This window comes from Phocoena phocoena, chromosome 16 (genome assembly GCF_963924675.1).
Source record: "Phocoena phocoena chromosome 16, mPhoPho1.1, whole genome shotgun sequence".
NCBI lineage: Eukaryota > Metazoa > Chordata > Mammalia > Artiodactyla > Phocoenidae > Phocoena > Phocoena phocoena.
The window spans coordinates 6479452-6507417 of record NC_089234.1 but is presented as its reverse complement, the minus strand read 5'-3'; the positions used below and the strand labels follow the sequence as shown (position 1 = coordinate 6507417).

Here is a 27966-nt window from a genome sequence, read left to right as displayed (position 1 = left end):
CATCAGCGCACGACAGTTCCCGCCCCCGCCGCGAAGCTGGTATCTACCGTGGGAGGCGGGGCCGGGCCTCTGGAGCAAAAGTCGCGAGATTTGAACGCGTTCGCTCCAGTTCTTCCTGTCAGAGGCCGGAAGTGCGGGGCGTATCTGGCGCCTGCTCTGCTGGCCAGCGGCGCCTCTGGGCCCGGCAACTTGTTACGGCGTCTCGGGTCGAGACTCGCGTCGCCTCGCGTCGCCTCACCTGGACCGAGGTGATGGGGGACTCTAAGGAGGCCGGGACCGAGGCTCCGCCGGCCGGGACCGCTGCTCGGGGAGGGCTCAGCCTCTTGTCCCAAGGAGAGTCCGAGGAACCTTCTGCACAGGTGAGTCCGCGGTGGGGCGGGACCTGCAGGGCTCCGTGGGCTGCGGGCCCGCTCGGCCCGGGAGGGATGTCACGGTTCCCGGCGGCTTCTGGCGCCTTCTCCACGCCTCCCCGACGGCCCCCCAAACGGAGTGGAAGTCCGTGTGCCTGTCGGTGTACTCAGGCATTTACTTGCAGATCATTCGTATCAAAAGCAGTCCTGGCTTCCCAGTCGAAGATAACCGCCAGGTGAGTTAGACACGACCTCCGCTCTCAAGAAGCGTACGTGTAAATATGTGGTTCCCAAGTCGGCACAGCCTTGCAGAGCTGAAGGGAGAAGAGAGCAAGCTCACCGAGATGGCACTGAGCTAATTAATGTTAGAAGGGCGCAAAGTGTTTGCCAGGCCGAAGCGGGGCTACGTGAAGGAAGGTTGGAAGAGTTAACTTAGACCCTGAGCCTTCTTGGGGATGTGCAAGTGAAATGTGTGCGCACCCCCCAGGGACTCGCTATGAAGTTAGACATTCAGAGTATTTGTGTCGTAAACTGACTAATCAGTTGCTAAACGCTTACTTAAAAACAAAGAAGGCCCAGATATCTCACCACAAACTACTTTCTAAATGATGTATGTTATTGACATTGAAATACATCTTTAATATTGAACAGAGGTTTTATTAAATTTTGCATTTAGTTGACGTGCTACTCTTGACTCCTTGGTTTCTGCTTTTACACTTTTTTATGAATGTTTTAAAAGATAGTTCGGTTGGCCTGTTTCCTAGCTAATAACCGTACCCATCACACTCCTTGACTCATCTTTTTTTCCTTGAAATTATGTGAAAAAGAGCTAAGTAAGTGATGCACATGTACGCTCACATTTATTAACTGCTGTTAGTAACATGTAGTATATGTTCTCGTAAGCCTGATGTGGTAGGGTTTTTATTATTATTAAGGTGGGGTATTTTTATTCCTAGTAGTGTATATTAAAATTTCATTTAATGTTTTAATCAGGGATCAGCTTTATTTCTTGGAGGCAATGAAGTGAAGAGCCGAGCTGTGGTGAAATACTCTTCTGCCCCTCCTCGGACAGCATTTGCACGCCTCCAAGAGAAAACAGACTTGAAACTCCCACCTGCCAACTGGTTACGAGAGAGTGCCAAACTAGGACCAGCAGGAACTACCATTCTTGGCAACAGTAGGAAAAGCAAGCCATTTTCAAGGTAAATATTAACTGATGGCATTTTTACCAGCCCCTCAACCCTCCACCTTAAAACTCTTAATACTCGCTGTTCAGTTTAATTTGTAATGCTCATCAACGTGCCAAGATTTCGCTTTGGTAAAAGATTATATTTGACTTTCAATGCCCTTTATCCCCCTGATAATAGGACTCTGTTAAAATATGAAGATACCAATCACATATGCTTCTTTCAAGTCTGCATCACGTTATTAACAAAGATGAGTTTTGACCACTAAAATTCCATCAGCTATTTTAATTTTAGCCAATTTACATACCTTTTGAATATGTGAATGCAGAGAATCAGGGTGGCACAGGATGAGGAAACCCCTTAACGCTGCCTAACCTGTCTTGTGGAATTTTTCATTAAATGGTGGTGGATTGTCTGTGCTGAAAAAGCAGTGATGTAGAAACACAGCATGTCGAGTGATGTACACCCTTGACTTTGACACTTGGTGGTGGTATTTGAAGTTGAGAGAGTGGCCTGGGTCTTACAGAGAAAAATGTAATGATGTCCATATTTTTGTAGACTGTTTTAAATGTATGGGGTTCTCTTTTTTCCTCTCAGCGATTGAACCTAAAATATTTCTGCATAACATATAGCAAGAGCCATAAATACATTAGTACCTTATGTGCCAGTAGTTTGGAAATTATCCTAATGTCTCAGAAAGTAGAAGTTATATTGGTAAAATGTTGCTTGTTTGTAGCACTATTTATACTAGCAAAAAAAAAATTGGAAATAGTCTGCATATCTTCTTTTAGAAGAATGGCTTAATAAATTGTAGGTCAACAGAATTAAATGTTATAAAGTGATTTAAATGATAATTATATTGACTGTGTACAGACACTGCTGAGTACTTTATATGTTTATCTCATTTCATTCTCACAACAACCCTTTGAGTTTGGTACCGTTAACTAACTTTCCTGCGGAAAACTGAAGCCTGGAAAGGTTAAGTAACTTGCCTAGACTACATGGTAAATCGTCAGCATGCTCTGAAGTGAGGCAGTCCTAAATAAGTATCTTGACTCTCTGCCTCCTACAAACTGAAAAATGGTGACATCGGCTGCCTTTCAGGCTTGCGGATTATAGATGTGCCTCATGTGGTACCTGGCACAAGTTGGGTGCTCAGTTAGCTGTTTTTTCTGTTCTGGTTGAATTGGTTTCATGTGCATTTTTTTCTCATATATTTTTTAAAAGGGTAGTAGTGTATATCACTGGGAACATAATCCCAGAGACTAAAATTCTGATAAATGTTTCTGTTGCTCTTTTTCTCATCTCCCCACCTAAAAATAATAACTCTGACTGTTTTCTATTGAATATTTTTTAGACTCCATGACTACAAAAATAAAAATAATTGTTAATTGTTTTTATTCTAAATATTTACTATTAATTGCTTCTATTACTATTCTGTTATTACTATCTTTTATCAAATCCAAGATGCCATTGATTTTTAAGTCACCCCATTATTTTAATTTTTTTAAATTTATTTTTTCTTGAACTATAGTTGATTTACAATGTTATGTTAGTTTCTGGTGTACAGCAGAGTGATTCAGTTATACACACACACACACACACACACACACACACGTACACACACATATGTACATATTCTTTTTCATTGTGGTTTATCACAGGATATTGATTTAGTTCCTGTGCTCTACAGTAGGATCTTGTTGTTTATCCATTCTATGTATAATAGGTTGCATCTGCTAATCTCTGAAACTCCCAATCTATTCCTCCCCCACTTCCCTCCGCCTTGGGAGCCACAAGTCTGTTTTCTATGTCTGTTAAGTGACCCCATTATTTTATGTACCATTAAGAAGGAAAAACTAGCCAACTGTAATGGTGATAGGCATACTGATTTCGGAGGTGTTAGAATGTGAAAAATGTGTATCCAAGAAGCGACGAAATATAGTATTCTATTATAAACAATACCTGCACCACCCTGAACGTGATTTTTGTGGCCTTTGTTTTCTCCTTCAGCTTTGGGATGGCATACGACTTTATCGATTCAGTGGGAAACGATGTGGATGTTGTCTCTGACTCTGAAGTAAGTGTTCTTATTGCAAATGTAGTTGGGATGTTTGTGCTGGGGATTTATAGCCTGCTTTGTCTGCAGTCTTGAAAAATTAGTGATGAAATAAGCTACAACTCTCTGATTATTGAATACCTTTTTTATTAAAGTAACACTGTTCGCTGCATCTTTCCTCAAAGAGGAGGGAGCAACCCCCCAAATAGTGGCAGTGGTAATTAATATTCGTATTGGTTGTGTTTTAATGATAGCAGTTTTGATGATAGCAATTATAATGTTGGGTTATGTAATGTTACTAGTTGAGAATTAGATGTGATACTTTTGGTAAAATCTGTCGATCCTTGGTTGGCCAAGTTTATCTGAGATGCTAAAAGCCTGGGTCAGTGCAATAGTGTGACCTGTACATACTTTATGAAATTCCATCGTGTACAAATAAATCTTTGTCATTTACATTAACACAGGGTGACTGGTAAAATGTAGGTGATTCTGGTTCTAAAGCTCTGTCTTCTATGTGTATATAGGTAGCTGTTTGTGTAAAATACAGTTTGTATGATCTTAAGGAAATAAGGTTCATTATGCTTTAAAGTTGAGTGAAGTTAAAATTTGAAAGATTCCAGATCACACTACAAAGGTCTTTCTAAATTGTTTTTTCCTCTTGATTTTTTTCAAGAACATAAAAAAGCTTCTGAAGATTCCCTACAGCAAATCGCACGTGAGCATGGCAGTGCACCGCATAGGAAGGACTCTCTTATTAGACGAGTTAGATATTCAAGAACTCTTTATGAGATCATCTCAGGTAATACTTGAAAAATAACAAGAAAAGCACTATTTTAACAACTTAAGGGAACTAGAAATGTGATTTTGTTTCAGAGAAAGGCCGAAGTGGAAATGTGGTTGAGTACTTCAACCAAGAAGTGAAAAGGTTCACTGAAGATAAAAAAGCTTTAATAAAGAAAAAATAGAAAAGAGAATGGTGAAGAAACTTACTTCATTGAAACCAACAGCCAGGATTCTTGCAAGGAAAAGGGTGAAGTGAATGAAGAAAGTTGTGAAAAATCTGAAATTTCAGGGACTGGTTAAATTTTTGAAAAATCCTTTGACGTCTCGTCTCCATTAAAGACATTTTCATGAAACATGGCTGCCAGGAAATGTGAAAAATGTTTAAAAAATTATTCCTATGAATATATAGTTATATTAGAATTAATTGGTTCTCTTAAATTAGAGCTTCTCAAACTGTATGTGGTAAATGACTATTCCCCCCATTATTTTGTGAAGTATAGTAATATAATAATATTGCAGTTTCTGAAAGCTTACTCTGTACTTCTGTATTTACCTTGTCATTATAAATAGTTCATGGTTGCAAATAGTTCATGGTCTTGCCACTCCCATAGTCTACTCTTTAAAGAATATTGCTGCAGTGCTTTGATATAGGAGAATGAGTTACAGTGATTTAAATTGACATTTAAAATAAATGTTTTTCCATTTGAAAAGACCACAGTTCAGTACAGTCTGTATATGTTAGCCACTGGGCAGGATCTTGAGAATCACAGTCCTTGCTTCCTAACAGCTTATAATTTGGGGGTTATAAACACACAGATAATTTTAATGCACTGTGCATAGTGGGACTGATTCCAGGCACTGAAGAACATGCTATAGAGAGAGTCACCTCTCCTTGTTTGGCTTAAAGAGTGGAGGAAGACAGGGAGATTTCCTAAAAGAGTTGATAGGGACTGAGTCTAGAAAGGTAAATGTTTTACGAGTGTAGGTTTATGAAGTGGAATTAGAAAATAAAAAGTATTTCCTATAAGAGGGCAATAGGTAAGGAATTGTTTTGACTGCAAGCTTGGTTAATTTATCAATTTCTTATGTTTGTTCTATTTATCAATTTCTTACGTTATTCAGACTGGTGATTGGACGTGGTTAAAAGAGTTTTATCAAAGACTTATTGATCAGAAGTGGCAGAGGAAGAAAAAAAGCAAAGAACACTGGTATCAGAAGGCTATTCTTTCGAAGTTTTTATATTACAGGTACTTGGCTACTTGTTTATTTTTATCTTAAGAGGAAAAATGAAATTCTGATCTAAAACCTAATTTGAAGCCAGCAAAAGTAATTTAAGTTTTGCCGCTATTATTGTTGACATTTGCCCTATATTGCTTTTTTAACGAGATTTGTGCTTGATTATAGAATCTGGTTTTTAAAAACCGGTGGCCTGTTACACAAAGTTAACTTAGTAACAGTGTGGTATTTTTTCTTTCTGATTTGGCCAGTATCAATGGTGATGGAGCTGCTCAGCCTGTCCCATCTACTGCAAAACAGCAGAAATCGTCCAGCGCAGATCAGACAAACGATTCGGATGGGGCTTCTTGGCCTGCCCCCTTTGAAATGCCTTCTTCAGTCTCTGAAGACCCCAGTGCTTCCAGTCAGGTTAGTTAGTACTTAGGTGCTAATTCAGCAAACTCATTTAAGGAGACAAAATCAATTATTCTGTTAATAAAAATAGACAAACCGGAGTGAAAAATATTCCATCAATTTATGTCTTCACAGTTACAATAAGTATTTTCTTTAGTTTTTCAATGTGGAATTTACAAGGGATATCGTGAATGGCTAGATCTGATGTTTTTTAAGAAATAATTCAAAAACATTTAAAAGTTTTTTACCACATTTAAGATAGCTTATCAATATGTTTATCGATACTGATTATCTCCTTAAAGTCATAAGGAGATACAGTATATTTAAACTGTAGAAATATTAAATACCTATCAGATATTGAGACTCACAGGCCTGTTTGTAATTTAAATACTGATCTTCTACCTTAACTTTTAGTCAGATTGTTAGGCCTGAAATAGCCCTGCAGCTTTTCTAGATGAAGTTGCTAAGACTTAACCTACATTAATGTTATAAAGCTTTTAGAAACGAAGAGAGAGTAGACTGTTACCTCTTTTGTCTCTTATATTCTTGGTTCTTATTGTTCATTTGTTTTTGTCCTTATTGTGTCTATCAAAGAATAAAATAACTCCATAGATGTAAATTGTGCATGTTTATTTTTAGGAAAATATATTGACAAGCTTCAGGAAGGTAAAAATAAGATCTTTAACTTGGTAAATTGTGTTTTTCCTCTTGCTGTGTATTCTCACACGTTGAACATTCAGCATTTGTCCAGATACTATCTGTCCTCACAACTTATAAGGTTATAGGGGACAAATAGCTTTAACTTGATTTTAGTTTTAGTAGGTTTTCAGATAGAGATGCCTCATTAAACTGTAGTGACCTTAAATTTTTTCCAGAGTTGGGAAAACTGTAAGGAAAAGGAAGGGAGTAATTACCATGCAAGTCCATATAGTGATAACTGTAGGAGGTGGGTATGTTACATAAATGAGAAGGGACATGGGTGCTGGGTGCTAGGAGGGTCCCATGTCATGACTTGGGTAGTGGTTACATAGGTAATTTGCTTTCTAACTAGTCACTATACTATATTCTGTATTATTTGTTTTAGGTACTTTCCTATATGTGATTATACTTCACTAAAGGAGTTTCTAAAAAATTACTTAGTATTCCTTGACTTCAAAACACATTATAAAAAGACCACATAATAGAAATACTAGTCTTCTACCACCCATTTCCTCCTTTATGAGTGTTATCATCTGTCCTTTAAGGGTTACTGTGAAAAACCTTGGAGGCTTTTGAGAATATGCAGACCTGCATGTGGAGGAAGTGAACTGGAATCTACTTAATGCCTCTTAGGCCATGTACTTTACTCCACATGTGGCGTATAAATTTGTTTCATCCTTGGAGCTGCATATGTATTGTGTTGATGGTATCATTTTACAAATAAGTAAATAAAGCTCATAAAAAGTAGATGTTTGTCTGTGGCCACAGAGCTGATGAAGTTCCAGCTAGGGTTTAAACCCTGATATTTCTGACTTCAGAGGCCTGTTCTCACAGCATTACTCCAGTGTGCCCATGTATCCCACACATTTAGAAGGGCCCTGTAAGCAGTCAGGTTGTCTTAGCAATGGCATATTCCTAAGTAGAGCTACCCTGCCTAAAAATAATCTTTTACAGAATACTTTTTATAACATATATAAATCTTTAAATTTCAACATTTAGAGATGTATTTTTGTTCGTAAGCTATCACCTCATGAATTCTTGCTCCCAACACTAAAACGGCTAGTTTGAGGCCTGTGTTAAGCATTAATAGAGTTTAAGTAGGTCTCTGTGGTATGGCCGTGAGCCAAACCTTTATTGAGGACATTATAAACTAGAGCCCAAACTCCCACTAAAGCAGCTACCTGGCAAATACAGTTTGGGGGGTTGATAACTTGTCTGTGTAAATAAACAATATAATAAATGTTTGAAATCCTTTAAGGACCCTTTGAAAAGAAGACAAGACATAGCAGAAGCACTGGAGATTCCCCCCCATGCTTGCAGTTGTACGTACTAGCAGGCAGGTGCTAGGCCTGTTAGCACACACATAGGAATAAGCAATGCACACACATGCTCACATGTGCATGCACATATGCATGCTCATCTTGGTTTAAAGTAATATTTCTTAAAGGTTTAAAGTAATGTTTTTTAATGGCAACTGCCCTTATGGTTGGAAAGTTGAGTGGTGGACTTTGTTTACCCATGTCAAAGATTCCTCTTCCTATGTGTTTTCAAAATATATTCCACAGAATCTAATAAAAATAAGAAAGTTTTATGAGATCAAATACATGTGAGAACATTGGATTATACAGAGGCGAAGTAGGTTTTTCCAGTGCAGGACCTCTTAGGGGCTTTTTAATGGTAATAAGAATTGTTACTCTCCAAAAGCAAATCGTTGGTAAGCAGTGTTTTTCAAACCTGACTCCAGAAATTTTTCACCCAGGGACTAGACTTCTGTGAAACACACACTAGGAAATGTGAAACTGGAGGCTGTTCTGATGACCAGTGTCTCAAAAATATGGCTGAGGTTTCTTAGGAATTTTTTAATCCAGTAGGGATGGGGTATGCTGAAAGAGCAGTGCTATTCTGATTTACCCAAAAAAAGAGGAAAAGAAGCTTGGAAAACTTAAAATAATCTTTCATTGTTATTTGAATAAGATCTAAATGTGATTAGCTTATTATAGTAACCGATAATTAGGAGCTCGAGTATGTCACCCAATGATGAGAGTTAATGATTTGTATTAGCCCTGATTTACAAGAGTAGATTTGATGTTTATTCTTTGAATGTTTAGGTGATACTCTTTAACAGTAGGCCATTTTAAAGTAATTACGGCAGCAGAATCACTCCTTATCCTTGCACTTTTCACAGGGAGGTGAGCCTCTTGAACCCTCATACATAGTGGGGCATGTGGCCTCAGCACCTAAAGAACAAAACCTGACTACTTTATTCAATGACGGGGAGAACAGTCAGGTATGCTTTTCGTGGTGTCCAAGGTGAGACACCTAATCCCCAGTCTACTTCGTCATTTAAAAACTAGTCTAAATTGGATTCATAGGGGAAGAAATCCACTTGATCCTGAATCTCTTTCTAAGCATCTCTGTGATCTTATAGCTCTGTGGCTTTAATTTACCTTGTCTCCCTTGTCTTTTCCTTTTTCTAGTCTTTCTGTGGATCATGGGGGGAGATTACTGATCTGTTTATTATATAATCTTTCTATTTGATTTTAAATCACAGGGTCTTAAAAATGATTTTGCTCGGAATATTTTATGGACATTTGAAGACATACATATGCTGGTTGGCTCCAACATGCCTATATTTGGAGGAGGCAGATACCCAGCAGTCAGCCTGCGCCTCAGGTAACCAGGCTCGTGTCCCTTTAGATCAGCCTTCCGTCTGCTTTCGCCTCTCCATTCCAGCATCGTTGCCTTTTCTAGTTGTTTTCACTTCCCTTCTTGCCTCACCAGTTGAAATGGCTGCAGTAATGAAGGAGTGTTTCAGCAAATGCTGAAAGCCCTCTGGCTGGCTTTTCATTCTAGTCCTCAGTGAGTGGAGTCAGAGATCTGCTGTGCTGACCTAGTCTTAAGTCTGAATCTACAACTTGTGAGAATATAATGTAGTTTATTTAACTAGTCAAGGAGATGGTCTACCAGCTTTCTGTTAACTAATTGTGAGCATTTTTTTAATGTTCCAGGTGTATGTGTTCATGCTAGTCCATGTGAATTCTGACTTGGGCACTATGATGCATGCTGGTCAGTCTTTCACTTCAGGTTGTGTGAAGAGCGTGCAGTAGGCTCCCTGTCATCCGCTGTCATAGTTCCTCCTATTCTTACTGAAAACTCTGATGGACACCCATTAGAAGTCCAAGAAAAGCTTGTGGAAGGATGTTAAGTACAACACACCACATAAGCTACATGTGCGTGTCTCATCAGAAGAGAAAGCATAAATGGCATTCTCCAACTAGGGAGAATAGATTAAAATATTTTAATGGGGGAAATAATAAGGTGATTGATTATGGAACAGCTTAATTAAATCAAATAACACTAGAAATGTGTATTTTTAGGGATAACAACAAACCAATTAATGTGCTAACTGGAATCGACTATTGGTTGGACAACTTGATATGCAATGTACCAGAGCTTGTCATGTGTTTTCATGTAAATGGAATTGTACAGGTAAGATAGATACAGTGTGACTTTTAAAATAATCTCTCAAATACAGATTGGAGCAGAAAGTACCTCACTAAAGTTTTTAAGACTGTTAAATACTAAGGTGTATTTTGGCAAGGAAGATAGCTATGGATAAACTCAAATTTGAGTATTTTCACATTTGAGTTGGTGATATCAGAATTCTAGATGTTATAGGAGTCTTAATTTTACAGGTAATTTGTGGGCAGGTCATAATACAGTACTAAAATCTATATTTGTAGCCAAAGAACTGTAATTTTAATGCCAGGAACCCACAGTAATTACCTGAAAGTGTCCTAACAGTAGAGGTGTTCATTCAGTATACAAATACCTACTCAGTTTATGCAAAGTTTTAAGGAAAGGCCCCAGCATTGCATAAAAGTAAATAGTTTATATAGCAAATTGTTATTGAGCATATTCTATTTATGAGGGACTTTGTCCCCATCAGAAATGTTGGAGGAAAAACAATAAGGTTTGGTCACTACTCAGAACGGTTTAACCTAATGGGAAATAAGAATGTGCAAAGAGAAAAATTGGAGACAGTGGGTGAAGGATTCACAGTGTAGTGCACACAGGAGTCTGGATGATCAGAGAAGGGTGAGATCACTTCTGTTTTGATCTGGTCTATTTTCCAACTGATATGTAGTTTCTAGTCTTAGAGTACTTCAGAAAATACGGGAAGTGGCCTTTAGGGAAGTGTAAGCAGAAGACAAGTTAAAGCTACGGAGGCGCTTTAAAAATCTTGATAGTGGTCTTCCCTGGTGGCGCAGTGGTTGAGAGTCCGCCTGCCGATGCAGGGGACAACGGGTTCGTGCCCCGGTCTGGGAAGATCCCACGTGCCGCGGAGCGGCTGGGCCCGTGAGCCATGGCCGCTGAGCCTGCGCGTCCGGAGCCTGTGCTCCGCAATGGGAGAGGCCACAGCAGTGAGAGGCCCGCATACCGAAAAAAAAAAAAAAATCGTGATAGTAATAGCCTTGCAGCCTTTACTCTTACTGTTGCCTCCACACGCCATGCTCCATTTCTGTAAAGGAATAGACTCCATAGCTCAAGGGGAAAAGAGGATATACTGGAGACACTGCCCAGATGACTGTAGTGTCAGGGGAAAGAAAAAGCCAGAAATACATATTTTGAGAAAGTTTACTGGGCGAAGTCTGCCTTCATTTACCACCTTCCCAGTGGAAAACCATTAGGGTAGAATAGAAGAAAGTGTACAGTGTGACTTGTTCCATGGTTAGGACAGAAATGAGATCCTGCCTAAGTGTGTGGTTCAAAATCTGGTGATGACTCCCCCTTGAGAATTATTCCTGTGGTAAACCACCACATTGCTGGCAGGGATGGGTCAGATTTCTTTGGAGTATCAGGGCAGAAAAAAGACCAAAAACCAGTGCCTTAAACTCTCATGCTGCGTAGGTCTCTAGTTGCCGGATTCGTATGTTTGGTTGCTTTTTCATAAGAGAAGTGTTGCTGTGTAGGTTTTCTCTTAAACTATCTTCTATCTGTTTTACAGAAGTATGAAATGATAAAGACAGAAGAGATTCCCAATTTGGAAAACTCTAATTTTTCTACTAAAGTCATAAAAGATATTGCACAGAATATTTTATCATTTTTGAAATCTAATTGTACCAAAGAAGGACATACCTATTGGCTATTTAAAGGTAAGCTAATTCTTGAATGAATAGTAATTGATTTGAGTGGCAACTGTAAAGTGAGGTTTATTTGGTTTTTTGGTTTTTTGTTTTTTTCCCAGCAAGTGGCAGTGATATAGTGAAGCTCTATGATCTCACTACTCTTTGTGAAGAAACTGAAGACAAATACCAAAATCCATTCACAATGCCAGTGGCTATTCTCTTATATAAGTGAGTGCTTTAAGAAGTTAAGATGAAGAATTAGCCTTACTTACAATTTTTAAGTGTATAGGCACATTATCTACGCCAAGGTTTTAAATACCTTTTAGATTTTCATAGTTTAAAAAAGGTGTATGTATGTATGTATATATACACCTATATACTGTTCCAAAATAAATGGGGAAGGGGGAGGGCAGGTATATAAAACACAACATTTAGTTGTTTCTTATGGCCCTTATTCCACTGGAAGGAAAGAAGAGCATGCCTAGACTTGAGTCTTGTAGAGAACGATGAATGGGGAGTAAATTTGATATGAACTTCTTTTAGGGTTGCTTGCAACATGATGATGAAGAAGAATCAAAATAAGAAACACTATGGGACTGTTAGAACCCTGCTTCTGAATTGTGTTAAATTGCTGGACAAAAGCAGGCATCCTCAAGTAAGATTAACATACGCTCTCTAAAAGAATTCTGGCATTCCGATAGAGAATTGTTACCTAGACATTAGAGCCGCCTAATTCATAGTCTGCAGCTGCCCAATGGATCCAGTTTGGTAGCCAGGTACCACGTCTGGCTCTTGAGCACTAAAATGTGCTTCATCTGAATCGAGATGTGCTTTCAATGTAGAATACACACTGAATCTTGAAGAGTGTGTGTGCGCATGTGTGTACACATTACATGATGAAATATTTTGTTTATTGAATCAAGTGTAATATTAAAAATTGATTTCGCGCTTCCCTGGTGGCGCAGTGGTTGAGAGTCCACCTGCCGATGCGGGTTCGTGCCCTGGTCCGGGAAGATCCCACATGCCGTAGAGCGGCTGGGCCTGCACGTCCAGAGCCTGTGCTCCGCAACGGGAGAGGCCACAACAGTGAGGCCCACGTACCGCAAAAAAAAAAAAAGAAAAGAAAAAATTGATTTCAACCAGATTTTACTTTTCTTTAGTGTAGCCACTAGAAAATTTAAAATTTTGTGTCTGGCTCACATTTCTCTTGGATAGCACTGTTCTATAAATTTACAATTCACACAATTTTAATAAAGTAGTGCTGTTTTTCCTTTGTATTATCACTGTTAAAAGGTGGAAAACTATAGTCTCTTGAAAGATCCATTTACATGAATGTCAGTATGAATAAGGTCCACATCCTGTACCTCAGTATATAAAAGCATCTCTTAAAGCAACCTCAGTTCTGTGCCCATGGTTTACACCACCCTTATTACCCTCAGGTGTCTGAATTTGACAACTGTATGTTTCAGTGTAAGGATAGTTGTGTCCTGTTTAAATCAGAAGAGATATGTAGTATCTGTGATTTTTTTCTTTTTTAAAGATCCAAGTTCCTTTTAATTGTGGCCACCTGCAGTTTGGAGATAAAGATATCCTAGAGACCAAACCAAGATAAACTGTTTTTGAAGAAAAATGGCAAAGCAATTTCTGGCTTAAATGTCTAATTGCTGATTAAGGTGATGGTGGTTAATAAGTTAAAAATAGTGTTAAGACTATTGCATGTCTGAGACTAAGAATTACTTAAACAGTAGAGTAGAATAAATGCTAATACATAAATGCTAATTTTAAGAGAAACCAGATCTTCTGGACTTTTCCCTCATTAAGCTAGTGGAGGTTTTCCCCCTGGAACCATAGGTCATATAGTAAATATTAGTTGCCTATTAAAGATAAACTAATAAGTTCATAGCTTGTAAAGAGAAATTCTGGTTTCTTGGTTGATACGGAGTGATGTGTTGCTAACATTTTAGTTATGACACTTTATACGTGAAAACTTGTCTCCAGTGAAATACATTTGCCACTTTTTCTTTAGAGAGGGCTGGGAATAGAATAGTTTTAGGAAATAAACATATCAACCCATGAGGATTTTACAGAGTACATTCAGAGTATTGGTACTTTGAAACAGGAACATTTCAGTGTGTATTAACAGTCTGTGGTGGAAACAGTCTGTCTGCAGGTCTTTTAAAATTTGTTAGTACAGTAGTAAAATTCCTTCCACTTTAGAATGCTCAATTTTGATGAGTTACTTATATTTTTTTTCTTTTTATAAGATTATTGCTTCAGCCAATTACATGCTTTCAGAACTCTTCCAATTGGATGAACCTAAAAAAAAAAGTTCAGAATCTCCATTAAATGAGAATTCTGATGAAAGTTATAGTGAAGAGGAAGAGGAGATGCCAGACAGCGATGAAAACGGATCCTACAGCACCTGTTCTGATCCATCAGATGATAACAAAGCAGTAGCTATAATTAAGTCTGTTGGAGAATTGTCAGTTCCAGAAAAATACAAATCCATTCATCAAATCAGAGTAAGCATATTGAAATTTGTATTAAAATTTCATCAATGGAAAAACAAACAATTGTTAATTGAATACAGTTAGCATCTCAAAAGATGGCATTACTTCAGTAAATCTTTTATGGTCTAGGGTCTAATAGTCATTAGCTCTATGAATTCTGAAACTTGGTTTTATAGTTGTCCCAGGGTAACTGATCCACATGCAGACCTATGGTGGGCTGATGTGTAAACCACATCAATATGTTAATTTTTATGTGGGAGATTTTCCTTTCCAGTGACCAGTGTGCAGCCCTGGCTGCTCACCATGGTACTTCTTCCCGGTTGCTGTGTTGCTGGGAGACTGAATGTATAGGTTGCTTGGTGCACGTAGAATCAGAGCACGTGGGTGGCTCGTTATTGATCCATATGTGGAGAGATCTGGCACATTGTCCCTGTGCTACAGGATGGTGCTTTTCAGTGACTGTGGCCATGTCAGCTGGATTGGACATGTCTCTTCTCTGGTCACAGCCCGAAAGACCCTAAGAGCTTCCTGCCCTTTTGGTTTCTGTTGGTGTCAGTTGTGTTGACTGTCATACCATCCATCTTTTTCTAGACAGTGTAATTAAATTATAATTAATTTCCTGTCATATTTATAGATAATCTCTTAATTTAAGCTCTGAGTTTAACTTTCAGGTGGAAATTTTATATCCAAATAGGTTTTTAGAGGACACCTCTGTGTCACCCCAAAACATTGCCTGCCCTTCTGACCTTCTCTTCCTTCATTTCTCCTCTCATTTACCTTAGCCCCACTGCCTATTTTTCTGTCTCTCATAAACCGTCTTTCTGAATTTTAGTGCACTTGCAGCTTGAACCCTGCAGTACAGTAAAAAAATGTTTCTGATTATAAACAAAAACATTGATTGTAAAAGGTACCTGTATTTGGGAAACTGCATTGTAACAGAATGTGATGACATTTGGAGAATGGTATGCTTACAGATTTTTTTTTTTCTTTTAACAGAGACAGCACTTTCTGTCAATATTGAAAGCACTCAGAAATACAGTCATAGTATTCATATAAACATGTCTTTCGTGGTAGCTTTGCCTTATCTCAGTACTTTTTGAAGTACAGACAGCATGGCTCCAGAGCCCCGGCCTCAGCACTCGCTCACTGAGTGCTTGAACACATTACTTAACATCTGTGTTTACTTCTCTGTATAAGGAGGATGGTAATTCCAGCCTCATAAAATTCCAAATGGAATGCCTCGCAGAAGCTCTTACACATGATGTCACTTAGTAGATGGAGGCTGTTAACTGGTTCTCCTTCTAATTAAGTATATAAATTATACAGTGAGACCATTGGCAATACTTGTTAACTTATTGCTAAATTGATGATATTGTTAACTGTGTGTTACCAAGAACTAGTGCTGATTAGGAGTCAAGCTCACCCATCGGATTAGCTATACATTTATTTAAAACATTACTACTCTCATTCTTGCTTTTTTTGTTGTAATAGAATTTATTTTTGAATTTTAAGTACTTAAAGCAACATGTATGCTGGAAGATCTTTTTAAGCAAGATTTTTGTTGATGCTTATATCAGTTTACTCTGCAATTACACAGTGCATTAGCCTTAAAATGTCAGATACCTCACTAAGCTGAATATACAGAAAACGTCAAAATTATTGACTTGTAGAGTTTTAGTAATTCCCAGGAGATGGAATTTGTCATATCAGTGCATATTAATAATTTTAAATGTCTGTTTCTGAAGCCCAGTTGTGCATTTCCAGTTTGCCATGACACAGAAGAGCGCTGTAGACTTGTGCTCAGCTACGTTCTGGAGGTAAGTTTCAGTGTAGACTGCACCGTTTCAGTAAAACTTGTACTTGATATGCAAATAGTGTTTGTTTATTGGTGCCTACATGTTATTCTGAATGATATTCTACTGTGATTTTCCCCCCCTTTAAGCATAAGTTGAAAAATAATGTCTCCTAATTTTCAGGTCAAATGTAGTAGTTTTTTAAAGTCTGTTTTCAAAATTTAAATTCTCCTAAATGTATCTAGTAGTCCAGATATTGCCTTATATTTAGTTTCCAGTTGGTGTTCAGTGACACGTATAGTAAATGTTTCTCTTCTTTTAAAGGGTTTAAAATCTGTGGACAGCAGCATCAAAAAAGAAAGTGACCTCCCTGCCGCTGACCCCAGCACCCCAATCCCACTAAAATATGAAGATGAATCCACAAGGGGGGGTCCTGAGGGTCTGGAGAAGCAGATGGCCTTGTTTTTGGACAAAAGTAAGTTGAATTGAAGTGCAAATAAGGCCTTTTCAGCGGAATAATATAGTAGGCCTTTTCAACAGCAGACTTAGGTCAATTAAGGCATTCATTGAAAGGAATTCAGAAAAAGGATATCATGTGAATGGAAAGTAGGGGAAGATATCCTTTCATTTGAAATATAAAATAAAACAGGATAATTTCGATCCTTTATAGATAGTTCTAAGAAGAACATAAGGAACCTGCTTCCTCCTGTTACCTGCTGTGAGGAACTAATGCCTTCAGCGCGGTGGGGTTCTCCTGAGAAAGCCCCACTTCAGTAGATGCAGTCAAGGGTTTAAGCACAAGGACTTAGGAACCAAACCGCACAGCTTCAGATCTCGGCTTCACTAGGCCAGGTTGTTTGACTTTTTTGAGCCTTGTTTTCTCTCAAAGTAGAGACAATAATAGTCCCTACTTTAAAGGGCTCTTACCCGGATTCAGTGAGTTAATGGATGTAACGTGCTTAGAACAGTGCACATAATGAGCACCTGAGGAGTGGTAGCCGTTGTCTCCGCACGGCACTTGGAGAAGCTGCAGGAGTCACTTATAAAGGGTCTGATTTGTTCCTCAAGAACATCGCTTCATGAGGAACATGTGGACTTTGAAGTCAAAGTCCTGAATTTCTCATTTATTTTAATCTAAGTTGTATTTCTTTTTCCAACCATATCCCGCTCCTTTTGTTTTTTAAATGAGTTTCAGTTATTTTAAAAAGTGTTTTGAAAGCCTGTATGTTTAAAATAGTATCAAGTGTTTTCTAAAAGGTCTTTTCTTCCCTTCATGAACATAAGGGGGCGGGGGGCAGCGTGCGTGGCAGGATTCATTTCCCCAGCATTTATGTAGTGCTTCCTATGTGCCAGCCTGAGTCTACCCACAATGAGGAGGACCACACCAGCACTCGAGACCCCTGTCTCTGTGCTTCCTTCATGGTGTTCTCTTCTCTGAAATGCCTTTTCTGTCTCCTCCTTCCTCCCCATCTCAGCTGTTGAAAATCCTGCTCTTGTTTAAGGTCTCCGTCCTCACCTCTATCCCCAGAATTACTTGGTTCCCTCACTACTCTGTCCTGTGAGCACTTAACTGAAGCCTGCCTCAGTCATCATCAGCTGTGTCTAATGGTTTTACACACACACACACACACACACGAACATACTTGTGAGCAAAACTTCATCTTCTTCATTTTTGGTTTTCTCACAATGCCTCGCACATAGAAAATACATAACAGTAGCAGAGGAAAAAGAAATACATGCACAAATAAAACCATAAGAGACTAAGTACTTTTCATTGCTTTGAAAGACTCAAGTGTTGGAGCTGATCAAAAAATGAGACATCTTTAAAAAAAATAAAATAAAATGAGACATCTTGAAGCTGGGAGATGATGGGGGTGGGTTCCCACAGCATTTTGCTCTTCTCTCTGTCATTGCACTTAATATACTTTGTTGTGGTTTATGTTATTGGCCCATCTCCACCCTTGGTCTGTGGGGTCTTCAAGGACAGAGGCCATATAACTTCATGTCACTGTTTCTGGTGCCTAGCACGGTGCTTGGCACAGAAGCGGTCATTTGTTGGCTGAAGAGGGTAGTAATGGGCTGGACTTTAGAAAGTATTCCTGGTGGAGGAAGCAGTAAACCCAGATGGGATACAGGGAAAACAGGGTCTATGTAGGCAACAAGCTGCACCTTGATTTTGGTTGGTGGAGAGTAGGCGTGGAGTACAAGGAGGTAAGGCTAAACAAAATGGAGCTTAGGAAGTGGGCTAAGATGCTGAGACATGATTGAATAAGTGGTGAGAAGCCATTTTAATGTTTTAGAACAGGAGTTCCACTGTGATTAAAGCTGTGCTTTAGGAAGGTGAACTTTTTGGCGGGTCGACGCATAGACTAGAGAAAGGACGTAGATGTCAGTCATGAGCTTAGTTATGTTAGTGACCCTGAAAGAGTGACAGAGTTGACAGCTCCGGAGAAGCAGGCCTTCGGAAATCCCAAGTGAGAATGTCAAAACACTGCTATTCTACTTCATTGCATTTAAGTAGTAAGATACAGTATTTACCAGTTTTGTTGTAGCTATTAATAGTACCTAGGCCTGGAGTGTTTTTATCAAGAAGCAAAATTTTTTTACAGTGAGACTTATATTCAAATAAAATGTGCTGCCTTTTTTCCCCCATGTCGTAGTGGGCTCCCTTCAGAAGGGTAATTATTCCAGCCAGTCTGGAATGATCCCTGGTTCTTGGCAACATAAAATGAAACTCCAGCTGATTCTCAAGTCATCAAAGGCCTATTATGTTTTGTCTGATGCTGCCATGAGTCTTCAGAAATATGGAAGAGCGTTACGATACATTAAATTAGCTTTGCAGAGCCATGGTAAGTTACTATAAATGAAAATATTTAATAGGCATTGGGAGGAGAGAGCGGAGAAGGCAGCTGAATCAGTGAAATTTTAATCCTATTTCTGTTTTAAATTCAACTAAAATTTTTTTTTCTAATCTTGTATATGTTTCCTAGTATTTTCCACTTTGGTTTAACATCGCTTCATTTTGAAATACATGAAGTCATATGTGATATGTGACATTGTATTCCTTCATGGTTAACATGCTGTGTTTTTTCTCCTTCCTACCCTTTCCACATAGATACTTATTGCTGCCTTTGCACCAATATGCTTTCTGAAGTGCTACTATTTCTTTCTCAATATTTAACACTCTGTGGTGATATCCAACTAATGCTCGCCCAGAATGCAAATAATAGAGCGGCACACCTTGAAGAGTTTAATTACCAAACAAAAGAAGACCAGGAAATATTACACAGCCTCCACAGGGAGTCCAGTTGTCAAGGTATGCCAGTGATACTCATCGTTTGATTCAGAAAAGTGCCCGAAATGTTAGTGTTTTGGTATTGCTGTTTTGTTTCATTTCTTAATGTTAAATTGAACATGACCCTGTGTATTTGTGTATAAAGTGGTTTTGAAGTATTTTATAATTAGTAATTATACAACTAGAACTAATTAAAAAATAGTCTCTGGAGACAATCGTATTGACTTTTTACACTTCTCTCTTTGTAAGGTTTTTCTGGGAAACCCTTTAGTCAGCTAACCAAGCCATGATTTTCTTTTGAAAAGGAGTAACAGTTGGTAAAAGTGGATGAATTACTTTTTGAATGGTTCACCTTTTGAATGGTTCCTGAGGGCTAAGATACAGTGATCATTATTTTTTTATTTTATTTTTTTTTGCGGTACGTGGGCCTCTCACTGTTGTGGCCTCTCCTGTTGCGGAGCACAGGCTCCGGACGCGCAGGATCAGTGGCCATGGCTCACGGGCCCAGCCGCTCCGCGGCATGTGGGATCTTCCCGGACCGGGGCACGAACCCATGTCCCCTACATCGGCAGGCGGACTCTCAACCACTGCGCCACCAGGGAAGCCCCAGTGATCATTAGTTTTTAAATGTAGTTCACAGCTGTCTGTTTTTGGAGTTGTCAGATTTTAAACCTGGAAGATAGGAGAATTTAGTCTGCAGAGCAGTATCCCTCCCTCTTAGCTCAGTCAGTACAGTTATATATAAGCACCTTGCAATTAGGGCAGCAAGTGAGACATTAGGTGCTTTTGTAATGTATGGAGTTGTTTTATTATGCTCTTAAATCGTTTATATCACTTTATATCCACATCCCAAAAAACTTTGGACTGTTAACATCTAGAGAGGTATACTGGGGGAGGAAATGTATTATTGTGGGTGTTTTTTGCCCTCTTTCTCCCCTTCTCCCCTTCTGAGTTTCTCAGATAATCATTTTATTTTAATAAACATGGTGATAAAATCCTTAAGTTTGTTTTTGCCATTCCCATCATGTTAATTTCATATAATTTACTTCTTTGTAAGAGTGATGTGCTCCTTGAAAGTTATCAGCAGGAGTACTACCCTTTTTCTCCCTTGGATTTTTGGGCCCTGCACCTGAGTTTACTCCAGTCTCCACTAGAGGGCACGTTTAAGTCTTTGAGAGCTTATCTGTCAGCTTCTTCAGTGACATAAACTTACACTGGCAAACTCTAATGTACATAACTAGCCTCTGTAGCAATCCGAACTTTATTTCAAGAACTGTTTCCAGTAATTAAAAAGGAAAAACTGGTTTACCTTGTATCAGTGGACAACTTTAGGTCTGTACCAATAAGCAGTGGACCTGGTAAAATCTGGGTCTTGGGAGTTGTTTTTAGGCAGGAAAATATTTCTTTTAATCCAACATTAATGTCCCAAGAAAATGTAGTTTTTAAAATAAGTTCAGAGATCTTTTCTTTTGAAATTTAAAATTTTAGTTGTATTAATTGAATCTTACTATGTTTGTACTATATTGCATATTATGGTATAAGCATAATTTTACTCGATGTTATTTTGTCTTAAAAGTATCAGATTACTTAGATACTAAGGAAGAAGGGTTCATATGACTCATGGTGATGTTTCCTTTTTTTCCTTTTAAGGATTTGCATGGGCAACTGATTTGTCTACGGACTTAGAAAGTCAACTTTCAGTTAGTTGTAAATGTTATGAGGCTGCTAATGAAATCTTGCAGTTTAGTGACTTAAAAAGTCAAAATCCAGAACAGTATATACAAGTATTGAAGAGAATGGGTAACATTAGAAATGAAATCGGTGTCTTTTACATGAATCAGGCTGCCGCATTACAGAGTGAGAGAGTAGGTGAGTACGTCTCTGGGGTCCTGTCTTTATTGCCCGTTCTCTTAGAAAATCATGCTGATTTTACATGGTTCAAGCCAAGAACTGTGGCGTTTGATTTTATGTCATGAAGGGGTGCACTATTAAAGAATCTTTTATTATTAAATTCTCAAGGAATAAAAGTAGGAAAAGACATTATTTCCCCTTGGGAGTCATCATTTCACTGTCCTCCGTCCTCCATCTGATCACTTCAGAAGTGAGTTGGACAGTCAGCCATGTGCTAGGCTCTATACTGGATATGTAATTGGCTAAGACATAGTTCTCCGAGCTGGGAAGCCAGATATGAATACAAATCTCTGAAAAATGCTATAAGTACAAATGCCGTACAGTAGAGGAGTGGGGAAAGGAAGACGTTCCTTGAAGTTGTGGCTTTCTTGGAAGGCTTGTGGGAAGAAGGTGTAGTTTGGGCAGATTGCAACATGATATGATTGCAGGCAGATGTGGAAAAGGTGGGATGTCTCGACTGGAGTAGGCAGCGTTAGGAAGGAGCCAAAGATATAGTGTCCAGTGGGTGTTTAGAGGAGCAGCGAGTGGTCTTCAGTGATTCAGGCAGACGGGGATGGATTCATCTGCGCCCATGTTGAGTTTGAGAAGCCGGTGGACATGTACGTGAATGGTAAGATTTAGTAGTCAGTTAGAAATGTGTGCTTAGAGCTCTTTGGGTTAGCAAGGCATAGGTTGGGAACCATTCACATAGGGGTGATAGTTGAAGCCATGAAATGGGTGAAACTGTAGAGGCTGTACGCACAGCATGGGAAACCAAAAGGGCCGAGATAAGACTGAGGACAGCAGGTAGGTTGAATAAGTTATTGTGTGCCTGTTGATCTGTGAGCTGTACTTGCCACAGGGGTACAGAGGTCATTGCCGGTGGGAGAACCTGTGCTTTTTTGTTGTTCTTTATACGTATATAATACATTTTTAAAATTGAGATATAAGAACCTATGCTTTTAAGGTGCCTCTGGAGGAGGAAGTTGGTGAAGGTGTATGAAAAGTGGTTGTCAGAAACCTAGGAGAATTAGAGAAGACACAGACTGTGCCTCTTGAAATTCATGGGACCATGTCTTTTGAATCTTTATACAATAGTGCTTTGCTCGATGTTTTTATATGCCTGCTTTAATATCATCTGGTTAATAGAGAAGAGGACTCCAAGTGTTGTGTCAGTCTGCCCGGCTGCCATAGACTAGGTGGCTTCAACAACAGAAATTTATTTCTCACGATGTGGAGCTGGAAGTCCAAGGTTGGATTTCTCTGAGACTTCTCTTCTTGGCTTGCAGGTGGCCACTTTCTTGCTGTGTCCTCACCTGGTCTTTTCTGTGTGTGTGTTCCTGACGTCTCTGTCTCTTACGAGAACACCAGTCATTTTGGATCAGGGTCCCACCTTATGACCTCGTAAATGAGACCTTAGTCACATTTGTGGTTAGGGCCTCAACATGAATTTGGGGCGGGGGGCGGGGGGGACACAGGTGTGATGAGAATAGTGCGCTGCAGTGGGTCCAGGTGGCTGGTGGTCCACTAGACATCCTGTCACTGCCACGCTCTCATCATCTCATCGAGAGACACTGGTGGGTTTACGCTGATATCTGCTTACACAATTGTTTTCTTTCTTTTTTTTGTGAAGTGAGCAAAACTGTGTCTACTGCAGAGCAGCAGTTGTGGAAAAAAAGCTTTTCTTGTTTTGAAAAGGGAATTCACAACTTTGAGTCAATTGACGATGCCACAAATGCTGCCCTTTTGTTATGTAACACGGGACGACTCATGCGGATTTGTGCACAGGCACACTGTGGTGCAGGTGATGAATTTAAACGTGAATTTTCTCCGGAAGAAGGCTTGTATTACAACAAGGTAACTTGCTTACATGTTGGACCTCATCTATTCACACCTGATTGTCCTTTACACTTTGCCACAGCTCCACTAAAAGGTTATAAAACTAAAATAATTAACAGCTGTGGTGATGGCCCAGGACTAGACAGATCATTAAAACACTTAGAAACTGGAAGAATACTGAGAATTTAGTAGTGAAGATGACAGGTAGGGAAAGATAATTGTTCAGTAAATTACATCGGTGTAGTGAGAGCACGTCAGATGGATTCAAGATCGACACAGAGAAGTGAAACTCTGGAAGTCCCAGAGGAAAATACAGGTAGACGGTTCTCTGATAGGATGGGAAAGGACTTTTGCAGCGTAACACAAAGAGCAAAAATTGCGACATAAAAGATGGATAAATTCAAATGCATAAAAATTGTTTTTTAAATGCACAACAGAAAGCAAAATTGAAAAGCAGTCCACAATCCAGGGGGAATACTTAGAGCATACATGACAGATCAGAGGTTAATAAATCCTTAATATATAAAGAACAATTAAGAATCATTGGAAATAAACTGCCCCAATAGAAGAACAAATAACCTTGAACAAAAAAGTCATATGTGTAAAAAAAAAAAAAAAAGTAAATGGTTAGTATGTAAGAAAAATTTCAAAATTTAAACTTTTATGAAATTTAAAAATCAAGTTTTTTTAATCAGATTGTGAACATTTTTTGGCAAATGGTAATATCCAGCGTTGGGGGAGGTACAAGAACACTCATTTAGTCGAGAACTTTGAAGCTGTTTAAATTACATTAGTGAGCAATGTTCATTGCATAGAGAACTTAAAAAAAAAAAAGTGACCTTGTTTTTCTTTAAGCCTACATATACACAGAAAAAGTGGATAAGTACACACCAGAAATGTAAAAATTATTGCTGGGTGATGGAATTCAGTGTGATTTTATATGATTACATACAATGACCATGTATTTCAGCATGGTGGTGACAGAGGTGGGAAGGGTTGCTTCTTTATACAATCAAACCCAGCAAATTTTTTATCCATAGACTTGTCAGATTATTTTTTCTAGTTTGCTAGTTACATAAGCTGTAATTCTCATTTAGAAAGAAAGGAAAACAAATGAAAAAAATGCATCCTTATGCTTCACATGAGTCATAAGACACTCAGATGGGCTGATGATAGACTCGAGAGGAAATGTGGGCAACATGTAGTCCACTTTAAATCACTTTCTTCATTGAAATTGTGTCACTGATTTACTTTTTTCCCTTCCTCATGATATTGGTCTCCTGTAAATTCTCTCAAATTAATGTTGGGGTGATTGTGAGACATGTTTTACTTTATGGTGTATATTTAAACTGAGTCACAGTGGTCCTCTTTCCTCCCTTGCAGGCTGTTGATTACTACTTGAAAGCTCTAAGATCCTTGGGAACACGAGACACACACTCAGCTGTTTGGGACTCAGTGAATTGGGAATTGTCCACTACTTATTTTACTATGGCAACTCTACAGCAAGATTATGCTCCGTTATCTAGAAAAGCTCAAGAGCAGGTAATATTTGCTGGATTATAAAGAAGGCTTAACCTTACTTATTCCTTTGTTTGACACATATTGAGCATCTGTTGTAGCCTTTTTCTTGACAAGCAGTATTTAAATGTTTTTAAAATTCTTACATAAGATTATGGGATTGTCATTTTTTTCCTCCCCCTTAAAAAAAATACACAGATTGAAAAAGAAGTCAGTGAAGCTATGATGAAGTCCCTGAAATACTGTGACGTGGACTTGGTGTCTGCTCGACAGCCTCTTTGTCAGTACCGAGCTGCAACCATCCATCACAGGCTGGCGTCCATGTACCACAGTTGTCTGAGGAATCAGGTATTGCCATTTCGATTCAAGTTAAGTGCCAAGTCCATTTAAAAGTGTTCTGGTGCTTTTCTTACATTTCTGTAGACATTTAAAATGCCATCTATTCTTTTAGCCATTTGAGAAAAACTTGGACTGTGGGTATTTTTCCCCTCTCTCCTATGCTATGTATTTTTTTATTACAATTGGGTCTTAGTTTGCAAAATTATGTGTTTGCCTGGGTGTATTATTTAAATTTTTTAAAAATGTAGTTAGGCTTTATAGTAACGGTTCTATGTCAATTTTAAAGTACGCATTGCTCATTTAAAAAATTTATTGTGAAATAGAGCATGCATATAAAAGCACATAGAAAATGTATGTGAAGCATTTATACAGTTTAAAGAAAAACAAAGGAAACCCCTGTGTACCTCACCTTGAGGTTAAGAAATGGAAGACTCCTTCAGGGATCCCCTGTGTACCCCTCCCTGTTGAGTCTCTCTCAGTACCCACCCACATTAACTACTGTCCCTGATTTTCTGTTATGTCTGTACCTTTTCTGTGTTTTACCACTTAAACAGCACGTTTACATTTTACCTGGTTGTGAACTTTATAGAACAAGTCATACTGTACATATTCTTCTGTGGCTTATTGCTTTTTAGTTAACATCATGTTTTGAAGATTCTTCCAGGTTGATACACGTAGCTGTTCATTTTCTCAGCTCAATAGTATTCATTAAATGAATATATCACAGTTTATTTATCCATTCTATGATTAGTGAACTTTGGGGTTGTTCTAGTTTGAGGCTATTAGCAATAATATGATGAACAGTCTAGTACCTGAATCCTGGTGCTCAAATGCATGTATTTCTAAGGATAATTTGAGGCCTGAGCTGAAGGTGCCCTCCTTCAGAGAGGTTGCCTTGCTTCTGCCAGGAGTCTTGTGCTTATAGTTTCTCAGGGATATTTTTTTATTGTTTTGTTGTTCTCCCTTTCTTAGCTCAGCACCAAGACAAATTATCTTGCAGTTCCTTGGGTGTGGGTTTACTTCTGGGATGCCTTTATCCTGGAAATACTGTCCTTTGAGGTCCAGCTGAATCTGGAGAGGGTTTTTTCCACTCTGAGCTGGCCCTAGACTCTTTTCCCCTTGCCACAGAGGGCCACCAACCTAAATTCACATTTGTCCAGATGGCCTAATATCCTCACGGCAAAAGCAAGCTTGAGAGAATTCGAAGACAATTCACTGGGGGAAGAATTGTCTGTTCAGCAAATCATGCTGGGACAACTGGACATCTGCGTGCAGAAGGATAGGGTTGGACTCCTCCCTCACATAACATATAAAAATAAACAAAATGGATTAAAGACCTAAATGTAAGAGGTAAAACTCTAAGACTTATAACAAAACACTAAAAAGTATTTAGTGGTCCAGAGACTTGGTTAAGTAGTTATTGTGAAATCACAGCCTTAGGATTTATTTTATTTCTGGTTCTAGGTCGGTGATGAATGTCTTAGGAAGCAGCACCGGGTGCTAGCAGATCTTCATTACAGCAAAGCTGTAAAGCTTTTTCAGCTTCTGAAAGATGCTCCATGTGAACTACTTAGAGTACAGTTAGAAAGAGTAGCATTTGCAGAATTTCAGATGACCAGTAAGTCTCACTTTTTTATTTCCCAGATTTGTATGCATTGGCTTAGTGTTGGATTGTCTTAGAGTGAGGCAGACTATGGATCTCTCTTGGATGTAAGCAATATTGCTTTCTTTTGAATTTGCCCATAGTTAATGTCTTTGGGTAGGGACATCTTTTGAAATGCTTTTTAAAACTTAGAGAAATGCATTAGCTTATGTTTAATGAGTAGATATACTGAAATATAGCCCAGGATTTCTTACTTGAAAAAAAATTATGACAAGTTAGTTTAGACAAAGATTTTAAGCATCATGAACAAGATGGGAGTGGAGAAGCAGTGATGGAGAAGTGGTGGGCCTCACTGAGTCCCCTTGAACGAAGAACCAAGACTGGCAGCTTTGGATTGTGGTTCTAGAACAGACTTTAACTGCAGATCCTGAGCAAGGTGGCGATGAAGTGGGAGGGCGGGGAGGGCGAAAGCGAGGCGCTTCATTTATCATTTCCCATGGCGGAGTAAGCTGGCCCTCCACCACTGAGCGATTTTTTCTAAATTCCCTCCTTGGTCTTGTTCACCTGCTCCCCTTCTGCACAGGGATCTTTTGAGAAATATCTCTTGTGTGGTAAAGAAACAAGAGACATTTATTTGAAGTACAGCAATTCCATTGGTTTCTTTTCAGTTGTTTTCTTCTATAAAATTAAAATAAATTTAGTATTTAACACATGCATGACTCTTTATATAGTATCTCTGGAAGGATGGACGAGAAACTGACGGCACTGTCACTTCCGTGGCTTTCAGTGTATGCCCATTTGTACCTTATACATTTTGACAGTGTATTACCTATTCAGAACAGTTTTTAGAAATACTTTTTACTAAAAGCATCTTTTTAAACTTTTTGCCAGTATATAGTGCCTAGCTGAATGTCTTGGGTGATCACCCAGGATTAATAGTAGCTCTTTCTGGGGGCAGTCTGGGGTGACCTTCTTTTCCAATATGCATCTTTGAATTTTCTGCCATGTTTGAATTCCTTAGAATGAGCAGGCATCGTTTTTATTAAAAAAAAAAAAAAAAAAGTAGATACTGGGAACAAATTTGCTAAGATGGTAAGTATGCTTAATTTCCTTTTTAAAAAATGTTTAATACTGTGACTGTAAAACCAGATAGTGAGGCAGGGAAACAATGACTGTTTATTGCCTTGTCAAGTCTTACTATTTTTCTTCAGGGATAATTACTAGACAAAAGTTGGATTTAGAAGATTTCTTGAGATTCTCATGAGCTACCTTTACAGCATTTGAAAATCGGAATTTTCATTAATACATTGACACTGGATGGGTTTCTAGATTTATATTTAAAG

General features: G+C 38.7%; 1 protein-coding gene across 1 annotated transcript in view; it reads left to right on the top strand.

Annotated features, from left to right (window-relative positions):
• The first annotated feature begins 251 nt into the window (after positions 1-251).
• Positions 252-27966, top strand: part of EDRF1 (erythroid differentiation regulatory factor 1) — a 39210-nt gene continuing 11495 nt past the window's right edge. Inside the window, exons 1-22 of the mRNA XM_065894793.1 lie at positions 252-359; positions 1344-1552; positions 3551-3617; positions 4270-4395; positions 5502-5626; positions 5867-6023; positions 8893-8994; positions 9259-9380; positions 10085-10196; positions 11716-11863; positions 11956-12064; positions 12380-12491; positions 14101-14358; positions 16092-16163; positions 16464-16614; positions 18800-18988; positions 19255-19455; positions 21085-21303; positions 22958-23181; positions 24547-24705; positions 24880-25029; positions 26485-26638. Of these exons, the coding sequence (XP_065750865.1) occupies positions 252-359; positions 1344-1552; positions 3551-3617; positions 4270-4395; positions 5502-5626; positions 5867-6023; positions 8893-8994; positions 9259-9380; positions 10085-10196; positions 11716-11863; positions 11956-12064; positions 12380-12491; positions 14101-14358; positions 16092-16163; positions 16464-16614; positions 18800-18988; positions 19255-19455; positions 21085-21303; positions 22958-23181; positions 24547-24705; positions 24880-25029; positions 26485-26638 (3274 nt within the window). The remainder of the gene's footprint in view (positions 360-1343; positions 1553-3550; positions 3618-4269; positions 4396-5501; positions 5627-5866; positions 6024-8892; positions 8995-9258; positions 9381-10084; positions 10197-11715; positions 11864-11955; positions 12065-12379; positions 12492-14100; positions 14359-16091; positions 16164-16463; positions 16615-18799; positions 18989-19254; positions 19456-21084; positions 21304-22957; positions 23182-24546; positions 24706-24879; positions 25030-26484; positions 26639-27966) is intronic.